This window comes from Mustelus asterias, chromosome 7 (genome assembly GCF_964213995.1).
Source record: "Mustelus asterias chromosome 7, sMusAst1.hap1.1, whole genome shotgun sequence".
NCBI classification, from domain to species: Eukaryota; Metazoa; Chordata; class Chondrichthyes; order Carcharhiniformes; family Triakidae; genus Mustelus; species Mustelus asterias.
Window position 1 is genome coordinate 14,849,642 of NC_135807.1, and position 14,344 is coordinate 14,863,985.

Sequence of the window (14,344 nt, forward strand, 5' to 3'; positions counted from 1 at the left end):
CTATGAGGAGAGGTTGGAGAAACTTGGTTTGTTCTCACTGGAGCGACGTAGATTGAGGGGAGACCTGATAGAAGTCTACAAGATTATGAGAGGCATGGACAGAGTGGATAGTCAGAAGCTTTTTCCCAGGGTGAAAGAGCCAATTACTAGGGGGCATAGGTTTAAGGTGCGAGGGGCAAGGTTTAAAGGAGATGTACGAGGCAGATTTTTTACACAGAGTAGTGCGTGCCTGGAACTCATTGCTGGGGGAGGTAGTGGAAGCGGATACAGTAGTGACTTTTAAGGGGCATCTTGACAAGTACATGAATAGGATGGGAACAGAGGGATATGGTTCCCGGAAGGGTAGGGGGTTTTAGTTAAGTCGGGCAGCATGGTCGGTGCAGGCTTGGAGGGCCGAAGGGCCTGTTCCTGTGCTGTAATTTTCTTTGTTCTTTGTTCTAGACAGATCAGAAAATTCACATTCATGGGATCCAGAGGAATGTGGCAAATTAGATCCAAAACAGGCTCAGAATCAGGGACAGGAAACAACAGGATATTATAATCGGTCGTGTTTTGTGTGACTGGAAGGCTGTTTCCGGCCGGCTTTGCAAGGCTCTGTGCTAAGTCCCTTGCGTTGGTGAAACATTTTGCAACATTTATCAACCACAAAACCAATTATTGCGAGAAGCATGCCGTAGACTCCAAGAACTTATCAATGGACCAGTTAAGTGGGTGGAAAAGTGGTTAAAGAAATTTTTATTAAAGTTTATTTATTATTGTTACAAGTAGGCTTGCATTAACACTGTAATGAAGTTACCGTGAAAATCTCCTAGTTGCCACACTCCGGTGCCTGTTCGGGTACATTGAGGGAGAATTTAGCACGGCCAATGTACCTAACCAGCACGTCTTTTGGACTGTGGGAGGAAACCAGAGCACCCGAGGAAATCCACGCAGACACGGGGAGAACATGCAGACTCCACACAGACAGTGACCCAAGCAGGTGCAGCAGGTAATCAAGAAGGCAAATGGAATGTTGGCCTTTATCGCGAGAGGGATGGAGTATAAAAGCAGGGAGGTCATGCTGCAACTGTACAGGGTACTGGAGAGGCCGCACTGAGAGTACTGTGTACAATTTTGGTCCCCTTATTTAAGAAAGGATATATTAGCTTTGGAGGGGGTACAAAGAAGGTTCACCAGGTTGATTCCGGAGATGAGGGGGTTAGCTTATGAGGAGAGATCGAGTAGACTGGGCCTGTACTCATTGGAGTTTAGAAGGTTGAGGGGAGATCTTATAGAGACATACAAGATAATGAAGGGGCTAGACAGGGTAGAAGCAGCGAGGTTATTTCCACTTACAATGGAAACAAAAACTAGAGGGCATAGCCTCAAAATACAGGGGAGTCAATTTAGAACAGAGTTGAGGAGGAACTTCTTCTCCCAGAGGGTAGTGAATCTTTGGAATTCTCTGCCCAATGAAGCAGTAGAGGCTACCTCGTTAAATGTGTTTAAGTCACAGATAGATAGATTTTTAACCATTAAGGGAATTAAGGGTTATGGGGAGCGGGCGGGTAAGTGGAACTGAACCCACTATCAGATCAGCCATGATCTTATTGAATGGCTGAGCAGGCTTGAGGGGCTAGATGGCCTACTCCTGCTCCTATTTCTTATGTTCTTAAGCTGGGAATCGAACCCGGGTCTCTGGCGCTGTGAGGCAGCAGTGCTAACCACTGTGCCACCATGCCGCCCCAGTAAAAAACGACAAGCAAATACACAATAAATAGTAGGATACTGAGAAGAGTGGAGGAGCAAAGAGACCTTGGAGTGTACCTCCACAGATCCCCCAAAAGGTAACAGGACAGTAGATATGTAGATAAAAGGATACTGGATACTTTCCTTTATTAAAGAAAGCATAGAGACTGCTACTGGATTACTACACACAGTTCCGGTCACTGCATTGAAAGAAGGATGTGATCTCACTCAAAAGTGTACAGCAGAGGTCAACGAAGGTGTTGCCTACAAGGAAAGACTGAATAGGCTAGGCTTATTGTCTTTGGAACAGAGAAGGCTAATAGGAGATTTGAGGTGTACAAAGTTATGAGGGGACTATACAGAGTGGATAGGAAGGACCTTAACAGAGATTAATAACCAGGGACCACAAATTTAAGGTAATTGACAAAGAATTGGAAGGGAATTGAGGAGAATTTTTTTTTACCCAGAGGGCAGTCAGGATCTGGAACTCACTTCCTGAATGGGTGTTAAAGGCAGAAACTCTCATTGCATTTACATAGAGACTTGGTTATGCCCTTGACTACTGTAACCTATGGACCAAAGAGCTGGAAAGTGGGATTCAGCTGGATCCCTTTCTTTTGGCCAGCATAGATGTGATGGATTGAATGGCCTCCTTCTGTGCCGTAACGTTTCTCTGTTTTATGTAATAGATCAACATGAAAGCTCCCAAATTGCTTTAACAAAATACAAATTAGTTAAGACCATAAGAAATAGGAACAGGAGTAGGCCGTTCGGCCCCTCAAGCCTGCTCCGCCATTCACTAAGATCATGGCTGATCCGACATTCCTCATGTCCACTTTCCTGCCCTTTCCCTGTAACCCTTGATTCCTTTAATGATCAAAAATCTTATCTATCTCAGCCTTAAATATACACAAGGATTCTTGCCACCCCTCTGTGGCAAGGGGTTCCAAAGACTCTCAAATCTCAGTCTTAAATTGCACTCCTTCATTCTGAGCCTATGCCCTCTGGTCCTAGATTCCCCCATGAGGGAAAACACCCTCTCAGCATTTACCCTGACAAGCCTTTTAAGACTTTATAGCCAGCACTGGAATACATAAATGCAACACTTAAGTACCCAAGTCTACTTACTCTGTGATGCTAGCATTGTGCCATTAACTAAACCATTCCACTCCAATTTAGTTAAAGGCAAAATACTGCGGATGCTGGAAAATCCCAGCAGGTCTGACAGCATCTATGGATAGAGAATAGAGCCAATGTTTCGAGTCTGGATGACCCTTCGTCAAAGCCCAATTTGGGATTGGTAATTTCGATTTTCACTTGTTGAATCCAGCACCAAGCAGCCAAAATAACCCTAAAGCTTTACCCTGTTGGCTTTGAAAATGTTATGCAATCACTTCAGATAACTTGTTTTCACCAATTCTATTCACTGTGGTGCTTGTAGCCATCAAGTACAGGATAGAAGCATGAAATGAGGCACAGCATCGCCCCGAGGGGAGGCAGTGGCATAATGGTATTGTCACTGGACTCGTAATCCAGAAACCCAGGGTAATGCTTTGGGGACCAGGTTCGAATCCCACCACAGCAGATAGTGAAATTTAAATACAATAAAAAACTCTGGAATCAAAAGTCTAATGATGACCATGAAACCATTGTCGTAAAAACCTATTTGGTTCACTAATGTCCTTTAGGGAAGGGAATCTGCCAGCCTTACCCAATCTGGCCTACATGTGACTTCAGACCCACAGCAGCATTGTGGTTGACTTTTAACTGCTTCTGAAAAGGCCCAGCAAGCCACTCAATTCAAGGGTAATCAGGGATGGGTAACAAATGCAGGCCCAGCCAGCGGCATCTACATCCCATGACTGAATGTAAAAGAAATTGGTAATCGCCTCCATTATTTTCAAATTTACCAACCACTTATCTCCATGGGTGAAGGCAGGATATTGTGTAATTTCCACTGGTAAAGAACGGTGATCTGTATCTAAGTGGGGAAGTTATTAAATTATAATATCGATGGAGTATGTGTCTGCCATTCAAAACCACCTACCTGTGCGAAGGAAATCTTTTGCTTAGAGTGGAGATGATGAGCTTTTCAACAAGTTGGTCTGTCTCTGTTACGAGGTCAGCTGCTGAGGATTTCGTTTGGACTCGCTTTTCAATCCTTAATGCTTCCCTGATTATCTATGAAGAAAGATAATGTATGAACATTGTTGTAGGCCCTTTCGGTACTGTTACATTCAGTCACATTCGCTCAATTCCTCCTATTCCATTCCTCCCCCACCTCTAAAGTTTAAAGTTTATTTATTAGTCACAAGTCAGCTTACATTAACACTGCAATGAAGTTACTGTGAAAATCCCCTTGCCGCCACACTCTGGCTCGGGTACACTGAGGGAGAATTTAGCATGGCCAGCACATCTTTTGGGAGGAAACCGGAACACCCAGGGGAAACCCACGCAGACATGGGGAGAACGTGCAGACTCCGCATAGACAGTGACCCAAGCCGGGAATTGAACCCAGGTCCCTGGCGCCATGAGGCAGCAGTGCTAACCACTGCGCTGGAGATTCTCATGCGGAGTATAATTTCTTTTGTAGGCACCAGGCACTCAACATTAGGTTGCCAAGCGTGACAGGTCTTTTCTTAGAATAGAGTAAGGCAGTTCTTGACTGACTCCCAGGCTGGTTTGAAATGAATAGGATGGGGATGGAAGGATATGGACTCTGTAAGCGCATATGGTTTTAGTTTATGTATGCATCATGATCAGCGCAGGCTTGGAGGGCCGAAGGGCCTGTTCCTGTGTGGTACCATTCTTTGTCCTTTGAACCTACTCAGGAATGCACGTGGATCTCGACATGTGAAAAGCCCATGCCACAATCAAAGAAGGAAGTAGAGATGCGGAGTGGTATTTTGTCATGAAGCAGCTGCTTTTGGGTCATATTTTGTTGAAAAAGAACATTGTAATGACAGTTGCTGTTACTTATGCACAGTTACAGTGGATATCAGACAAATGCAAGGTTAAACATGGAAATCCAAAGCCTTCTGTCTGATATGCACTCTTCCACCTTTAGCTTCACAGAAAAATGGATCTCGCTTTCAGATTCAACATTAAGATGTTGAAGAGTGTGAAGTTGCTGCAGTTACATGGTAGATGGTTACATTGGGCGGCACAATGGCACAGTGGTTAGCACTGCTGTTCCACAGCGCCAGGGACCCGGGTTCAATTCCCGGCTTGTGTGGAGATTGCACATTTTCCCCGTGTCTGCGTGGGTTTCCTCCGGGCGCTCCGGTTTCCACCCACATTCTGAAAGACGTGCTGGTTAGATGCATTGACCCGAACAGGCGCTGGACTGTGGCGACTAGGGGAATTTCACAGTAACTTCATTGCAGTGTTTATGTAAACCTTACTTGTGACTGATAAATAAACTTTTAATAATAAAACTTTAGATCTTTCTCATCTCAGAAAGTCTTGTCCATTTCAGTTGAAGTTATAAAGTTTAAAATGTATTTATTAGTGTCACAAGTAAGCTTACATTAACACTGCAATGAAGTTACTGTGAAAATCCCCCAGTCGCCACACTCCGCCGCCTGTTCGGGTCCATTGAGGGAGAATTTAGCATGGCCAATGCATCTAATCAGCACATCTTTTGGAGTGTGGGAGGAAACTGGAGCACCCAGAGAAAACCCACGCAGACTCCGCACAGACAGTGACCCAAGCCGGGAATCGAACCCGGGTCCCTGGCGCTGTGAGGCAGCATTGCTAACCGCTGTGTCACCTTTTTAAAAGTACCCTTTTGATGACATGATAAGTGTTAATTACCATTGCACAACCTTCTCTAGTATGGAAAATGATCACAATTCTGGACTTACAATCTATCAGGTTCTAATTGTTGATGGAGATTGTTAAAGTTAAAATAGTAATTGAAAAAATACCTTTCTTTTCTATCTTTACCCTCCCCCGCCCTGCCATGTTCTCAACAAAATCCTTCTTTCCCTCTATTTCTTTGTGTACCTGATTTGACATTGAATTCACGTCTAATTTGCACTTCCTTCTCTGTCCTTGTGCTATTAATTTCACAATGCTCACTATGTCATTGTATCATAGAATCCCTCCCCAGGCCTTGTCCCCGTAACCCCACGTATTTACCCTGCTCATCCCCAACACTAAGGGGGCAATTTAACATGGCCAATCAACCTAACCTGTACATCTTTGGAGTGTGGGAAGAAACCGGAGCACCCGGAGGAAACCCACGCAGACACGGGGAGAATGTGCAAACTCCACGGCGACACTCACCCGAAGCTGGAATTGAACCCGGTTCCCTGGTGCTGTGAGGCAGCAGTGCTAACCACTGAGCCACCGTGCCACCCAGCGTAGGTTTGCACTTTCATCAACTTTTTTTGTGAGACGTTTTTTTAAAAACCCAAAGATAAAAGCAAAATACTGAAACAAACAGAAAATGCTGGAAAATCTCAGCAGGTCTGACAGCATCTGTGGGGAGAGAATAGAGCCAACGTTTTGAGTCTAGATGAACCGAATCCTGACTCGAAATGCTGGCTCTATTCTCGCTCCACAAATGCTGTCAGACAAAGAACAAAGAACAAAGAAAATTACAGCACAGGAACAGGCCCTTCGGCCCTCCAAGCCTGCACCAACCATGCTGCCCGACTTAACTAAAACCCCCTACCCTTCCGGGGCCCATATCCCTCTATTCCCATCCTATTCATGTACTTGTTAAGATGCCCCTTAAAAGTCACTACCGTATCTGCTTCCACTACCTCCCCCGGCAACGAGTTCCAGGCACCCACTACCCTTTGTGTAAAAAATCTGCTTCGTACATCTCCTTTAAACTTTGCCCCTCGCACCTTAAACCTATGCCCCCTAGTAATTGACTCTTCCACCCTGGGAAAAAGCTTCTGACTATCCACTCTGTCCATGCCTCTCATAATCTTGTCGACTTCTATCAGGTCTCCCCTCAACCTCCGTCACTCCAGTGAGAACCAACCCAGTTTCTCCAACCTCTCCTCATAGCTAATGCCCTCCATACCAGGCAACATCCTGGTAAATCTTTTTTGTACCCTCTCCAAAGCCTCCACAACCTTCTGGTAGTGTGGCGACCAGAATTGAACACTATATTCCAAGTACGGCCTAACTAAGGTTCTTTAAAGCTGCAACATGACTTGCCAATTTTTAAACTCAATACCCCGGCCGATGAAGGCAAGCATGCCGTATGCCTTCTTGAATATCCTCTAACTGCATTGCCACTTTCGGTGACCTGTGTACCTGTACACCCAGATCCCTTTGCCTATCAATACTCTTAAGGGTTCTGCCATTTACTGAATATTTCCTCTCTGTATTAGACCTGCTGAGATTTTCCAGCATTTTCTGTTTTTGTTAAAAAACCCAAACATGGAAGGGGAAACCGATCTAACATTCTGTTAGATGTCATGCCGATGCAAAATGTTAGGGGGAAGGGGGAAGTTTTTCACACAGAGGGTGGTGGACGAGTGGAATCGGCTGCCGTCAGTGGTGGTGGAGGCAAACCCAATAGGGTCTTTTAAGAGACTCCTGGATGAGTACATGGGACTTAATAGGATGGAGGGTTATAGGTAGGCCTAAAAGGTAGGGATATGTTCGGCACAACTTGTGGGGCCGAAGGGCCTGTTTTGTGCTGTAGTTTTCTATGTTTCTATGTAAAATCTGGACTATGATAGTTGCTTGTCTGTCAAAAAATATTGGGCCATGATCTGCTGTAGGAATGATTTTAATGGCGAGTGTCACTAGTTTTGGACAGAGGACAAGTGGTGGTGGGATAACCTTTCCCTCACCTCTCACCTCTTCAGAATAAGTTGTATATTTGTAGGAAGTATTTTAAAACCCTTTGAGTGACTTTTAGTCCTAACCAATAGAAACAAGCTGAAAACAGATAAACACTTATTCATCCTGAAACGTAAACTCACCCTCTGCAGCACGAAAAGATGAAGTCTGGAGATGAAGCATGCACTTGAGTCAAAAAAATAATAATAAGCGAACAAACTGTGTTTAAATCAGTACTTTGAAGGTGCAAGCATTGCAGACCTGAGTGGGTTCTCGCCCATGGTTCTTTGAAGGTAAAAATGGAGGCTGAAAGTTTCTGGATACCAGATGGAGTTGTGACCAAATCTCTGTGGAGATGAATCTTTGCAGCTACAGACAAATTAGCACCATTGTCTGGGGTGGCTTGGTGGCACAGTGCTTAGCACTGCTGCCTCACAGTTCCAGGGAGCCGGGTTCGATTCCCGGCTTGGGTGACCATCTGTGTGGAGTTTGCACGTTCTCTGCGTGGATTTCCTCCGGGTGATCCGGTTTCCTCCCACAGTCCAAAAGGCATGCAGGTGAGGTGCATTGGCCATGCTAAATTCTCCCTCAGTGTACCCGGACAGGCGTCGGAGTGTGGTGACTAGGGGATTTTCACAGTAACTTCATTGCAGTGTTAATGTAAGCCTACTTGTGACACTAATAAACAAGCTTAAAAGCTTGTCTTGGTTGGTTGGTTATCTGAAATTAGTTTCGATCATGCAACCCCATAAACAATACTTCTATTGTCTGCACAAGTTATTCAAGCAAGTCATTGCTTTGTTACACAATGGGAGATGGATGGTGGCTGCTCATATCTGCTTGTGATAAATTGGTCCCTCTGCACCTCTCCTTCCAGGCTCACTGACACCGAGTGGGGGGACTGGGGGATGGACAGCAGAACAATCGAATTTCAGTTTCAGTAAATACCTGGGCAGTAGCAGGTGTAAATTCACAAGCGGTTGCATATCCAGCATGCTGTTACAACCCCATCTGATGTTGCTGTTGGACAGTAGTTACGGCATTGTTCACAGCATGTCGACTGCAGCTTTTCAAGAAGAGTTTTAACAACACCAGGTTAAAGTCCAACAGGCTTATATGGTAGCAAACACCATTAGCTTTCGGAGCGCTGCTCCAAAAGCTAATGGTATTTGCTACCAAATAAACCTGTTAGACTTTAACCTGGTGTTGTTAAAACTCTTACTGTGTTTACCCCAGTCCAACGCCGGCATCTCCACATCATGGCTTTTCAAGAAGGCAGCTCACTATCACCTTCTCAAGGGCGACTAGGGATGGGAATAAATGCTGGCCAGCCAGCGACACCCACGTCCCACGAATAACTTTAAAATGGTCAGGTTCCAGAGTGGCTCAATTGACCGTAGCTTTTGGGCTCTGACGAAGGGTCATCCAGATTCAAAACGTTGGCCTCTATTCTCTCTCCACAGATGCCGTCAGACCTGCTGAGATTTTCCAGCATTTTTCTGTTTTTGTTTCAGATTCCAGCACCCGCAGCATTTTGCATTTATGACCTTGGCTTTTATTTTTTTGTTTAGAGATGCGAGTCACAGGGCTGCCAATTAAATTTAAATAATCATAAAGTATTCATCAAACATGAGAATATTGACTCTAATACAATACTCCCTCACCCTACCTATATTTTCAGATGTACACAGATTTTTAAGGAATTACAAATTATATATTATACCATAGTTCAATGTCAAATCACGTACAGCAAGAGATTCGCTAGCGGTGGGATGTTCTGGTCCCACCGCTGTCGAGGGAATTTCCCACTTAAATCACCCCATGCTCCTGGGAAATCCGCAGTGGGGTGCGCCGTCGGTGGGTCTGGAAGATCCCGCCGACATGAACGGCTGGAAAGCTGCGACCCTACACTGCAGAAGGAGGCCATTCGGTCCATCATATCTACCCCAACTCTCCGAAAGAGCATTTTGCTCAGGCCCCACCCATTGCCCTATCCCCATAACCCTGTTCATTTACCATGGCCAATCCTTCTAACATACATATCTTTGGACTGTAGGAGGAAATCTACATCCATCCATGACATCCATCATTATGAAATGTTTCGAAAGATTAGTCATGGCACAAATCAATTCCGGCCTCCCAGATTGCCTGGATCCACTACAGTTCACCTATTATTGCAACAGGTCCACAGCAGACGCCAGCTCCTTGGCCCTACACTCAATTCTGGAACACCTAGATAACAAGGTCACCTACGTCAGACTTCTCTTTATTGACTACAGCTCAGCCTTCAACACCATTATTCCTGCAAAACTCATCTCCAAACTCCATGGCCTGGGGTTCGGCTCCTCCCTCTACGACTAGATCCTGAACTTCCTAACTCACAGACCACAATCAGTAAGGATAGGCAACAACACCTCCTCCACAATCATCCTCAACATGGTGCCGCACAAGGTTGTGTTCTCAGCCCCTTAATATACTCCTTATACACTTATAACAGCCTCCCATCCATTGACTCTGTGTGCACTTCCTGCTGCCTCGGCAAAGCAGCCAGCATAATTAAAGACTCCACGCACCCTGGACATACTCACTTCCCCCGTCTTCCATTAGGAAAAAGATACAAAAGTCTGAGATCACATACCAACTGACTCAAGAACATCTTCTTTCCTGCTGCCATCAGATTTCTGAATGGACCTACCTCATATTAAGTTGATCTTTCTCTACATCCTAGCTATGACTGTAACACTACATTCTGCACCCGCTCCTTTCCTTCTCAATTTACAGTATGGTTTGTCTGTATAGCATGCAAGAAACAAAACTTTTCACTATATACTAATATATGTGACAATAATAAATCAAATCAAATCAACTAAATACAGGGAGAACGTGCAAACTCCTCCACACAGTCACCTAAGGCCGGAATTGAACCCGGGTCCCTGGCGCTGAGAGGCCACCATGCAACCCTACATCAGTACACTGCCAGCATAACCTTTCTCTATCATACTCATGTAGCTTCCCATCAAATGCATGTTATTTACCTCAACTACTCCTGTTGGTAGTAAAATCTTCAATCTAACCACTCTCCTGAATTCAATGCTGGATTTCGCGGTGACTATCATATATTTCTAGCACTAAGAGGCATTCACACAAGTGGAAGCATTTTCTCTGCGCTGACCTTAGCAAAACCCTATCATAATCTTACAGGCCTCGAGCAGGTCGCCTCTCTCTCAGCCTTGTCTATACAGCCTGCTGGTCCTTCCTGATGGCTATGCACCTCTCAATTCTGATGCTATCTTTGCAATCTTGTTATGCACCTTACCCAGAACCTTGATATGCTTTTTATAATGTGGAGACTTGCCAAGTGGCGGGTTTAATCTCCTTCCACATTTGAATTAGGAACATTTATGCAACCTTTTTAAATGTCAGCAGGATGTGATGATATATCAATTACAACAACAGGCTGCAGTTTCATCTCAAGGTCTCCCTGACATTCAGAAAGCACTCAAGCTTTGACCAGGTTTTATGAGCTCCTGGAACTAGGTTGTCGCACCCCCAGGATGTGTTTTTTTTAAAGACACCTGGTGGTTCTACCTCCTTCCTGTTGAAATAATCTACAATTATATTGAGGGAGGGAGAGGGGGTGGGAAGCAGACACCAGCATCAGCTGCAGATCTTAACAACACTCAGCATTTAATGTTCACAGAAACCTCATCAGCACCAAGAGCAACTGTCCTGAATGTCAAACCTTGCTGCTACACCAATTCTATTTCCTTTAATAAACCCCCTGGCCTGCTTACACATACCATACCTTGTGTTAAAATCCGAGTTCTCTTTTAAACTGTGCATTCATCAGACCAGAAACATTTGGCCAAATGCCAACATTGGCGCTTTATTTCATTTCTGGACGTGGTGGTTAAGTATAAAGACTGAAGATCCCTCCCCCCGCCCCCAGACATAGAGAGAGTCTTATCCACTTGCCCCAGTAGTCAGGGTGCTACCAAACAGCCCAGGAGACATCTCCTGCCTGCCTTGCGATCGGCCTGCTGCTGTGTGTGTGTGTTGTTGGGGAAAGCTGGTTCGCACAGAGACGCTGTCAGTTCTGGCTCCATTTACACTGAGTTAGTATCACTCTGCCTTATCTCTGCGCAGTGGCTCACTCACCTGGCCAGCATCCAGCGCCACCTGGACTGCCGCTTCCAAGCACTCCTGCAGCGGCTGCTGGCTGCTCCCGTCCCCCGAACCAGCCATCGCCTTTCTCCTTCGCCTCCACTTTTCGGTCAGAGTATCTGACCCAGGTCTCTCTCTCTCTCTCTCTGCTGCTCTCTAGTGTGGATCCCAGTTATCAACCTGCACACTCACTCACTACAGTTAACAGCTTCCCCCTCCTACACAGCCTGTGTGCTGTTCGCCCTCACTCCCAATTATTTCCAAAACACCTTTTGCATTTGCCAGCATGCCCTGACAAAGGTTCAAAGGGGGAGACTTACAGTTTATTTATTAGTGTCATAAAGTTTATTGATTAGTCACAAGTCAGGCTTACGTCAACACTGCAATAAAGTTATTGTGAAATTCACTTAGTCACCACAGTCCTGCGCCTGTTCGGGTCAATGCATCTAACCAGCATGTCTTTCAGATAGTGGGAGGAAACAGGGGCACCCGGAGGAAACCCACGCAGACATGGGGAGAACGTGCAGACGCCGCACAGTGACCCAAGCTGGAAATCGAACCCGGGTCCCTGGCACTGTGAGGCTATCCACTGTGCTATCCCAAGTAAGCACAAGTAGGCTTACATTAACACTGCAATTAAGTTACTATGAAAATCCCCTGGTCACCACACTCTGGTGCCTGTTCGGGTACACTGAGGGAGAATTTAGCATGGCCAATGCACCTAACCAGCACGTCTTTCGGACTGTGGAAGGAAACCAGAGCACCCGGAGGAAACCCACGCAGGCACGGGGAGAATGTGCAGCAAAAACAGAAAAATGCTGGAAAATCTCAGCAGGGCTGACAGCATCTGTGGAGAGAGAAAAGAACCAACGTTTCGAGTCTGGATGACCCTTTGCCAGAGTTGAATGTGCAGATTCCGCTCAGACAGTGACCTAAGCCAGGAATCGAACCCGGGTCCCTGGCGCTGTGAGACAGCAGTGCTAGTTGTACAGTCAAACTGGAATATATATTGCAAACTGTCAGTTAAATCAGAATAATCTGTCCAGGAGGCACAGTGGTTAGCACTGCTTCCCCACAGTACTAGGGACCTGGGTTCAATTCCAGCCTTGGGTGAATTCGTCAGACGAAGGGTCATCCAGACACGAAACATTGGCTCTATTCTCTCCCCACAGATGCTGTCAGACCTGCTGAGATTTTCCAGCACTTTACTGTTTTGGGTCAGTACTCCTTTGAAGTTCAGAAGAGTGAGAAGTGATATGATTAAAACATATAAAATTCTTACGGATTTAGCAGAGTGAATGTTGGGAGGATGTTTCCACTCATGGGAGAGTGTAGGACCAGGGGGCAAAGTTGCAGAATAAGTGGGTGTTAATCTGAGACGGATTTGAGGAAGAATTTATTCTCTGAAAGAATGGTGAATCTTTGGACCTCTTTACCCCAGGGAGCTGGAGGCTGGGTCCTTGAACATGTTCAAGGCTGAGATCGATAAGTTTTCAATCAGTGGGGGAGATAGGATTATGGAGAAAAGGCAGGAAAGTAGAATTAGTGAGTGTTAGATCAACCATGATCTTATTAAATAGTGCAGCAAGCTCGAAGGGCTGAATGGCCTACTCCTGTTCGTATTTCTTCTGATCTTATGGACCATGAGCTTTGAATCAGGCAATGATGCAACACACAAGGCCATTTGGCCCATTATGCCTGCACCGGCCCTTTGAAATAACTGTCCAATTAATCCCATGGTCCTTCTCTCTCCCCAGAGCAAAGCTTCCCCCTTCATATATTTATCCAAATCCCTCTGAATGTTACTATTGAACATGCCTCCATTATCCATTTATGCAGCGCTTTTCGGATCAAAATAACTTACTGCATAAGGTCAGAAGTGGGGATGTTCGCTGGCGATTGCACAACGTTCAGCACCACTCACAGTTCCTCAGATTCCGAAGTAGATTGCATCCATATGCAGCAAGACCTGGACAACATTCAGGTCTCATAAAATGAGAAATAATATTCATGCCACACAAGTCAGGCAATGATCATCTCCAACAAGAGAGAATCCAACCATCTCCCCTTGGCATTGAATGGCATTATCATTCTGAATCCCCATTACCAACATCCTGGGAGTTACTATTGACCAGAAACTGAACTGGACTAGCCATATAAATACAGTGGCTGCAAGTCGTGAATGTGATGGAATAGTCTCCACTTCTTGGATGAGTGCAGCTCCATCCAGCAACACTCAAGAAGCTGAACACCATCCAGGGCAAAGTAACCCATTTGATTGGCACACCATTCACACACTTTAACATTCAGTCCCATTGACGTGTACACACAGTGACAACAGTGTGTACTATATACAAGATGCACTGCAGCATCATCCAAACCTGCAACACCTATCTACCACCTAGAAGAACAAGGGCAACAGAAATATGGGAACGTGAACATGTCCAAGCCACACACCATCTTGATTTGGAACTATTCTCTGTCTGTGGATCAAAATCTTCTTCCTAACAGCACTGTGGGTGCACCTACACCATATGGACTGCAGTGGTTCAAGAAGGTAGCTCAGCACTGCCTTCTCAAGGGCAATTTGGGATGGGAAACAAAATGCTGCCCTTGTTAGTGATGCACACATCACATGAAA

The 14,344-nt window shown here is 45.4% G+C and overlaps 1 protein-coding gene across 2 annotated transcripts in view; it reads right to left on the reverse strand.

Annotated features, from left to right (window-relative positions):
* Window positions 1-11,918, reverse strand: part of LOC144495576 (inositol monophosphatase 2-like) — a 51,519-nt gene extending 39,601 nt beyond the window's left edge. For both annotated transcript variants that reach the window (XM_078215710.1, XM_078215709.1), the window contains exons 1-2: window positions 11,698-11,918; window positions 3,776-3,909 (exon numbers count right to left, since the gene is read on the reverse strand). In XM_078215710.1, the coding sequence (XP_078071836.1) occupies window positions 3,776-3,909; window positions 11,698-11,784 (221 nt within the window). In that variant the 5' untranslated portion in view covers window positions 11,785-11,918. The remainder of the gene's footprint in view (window positions 1-3,775; window positions 3,910-11,697) is intronic.
* Window positions 11,919-14,344: the final 2,426 nt, after the last annotated feature.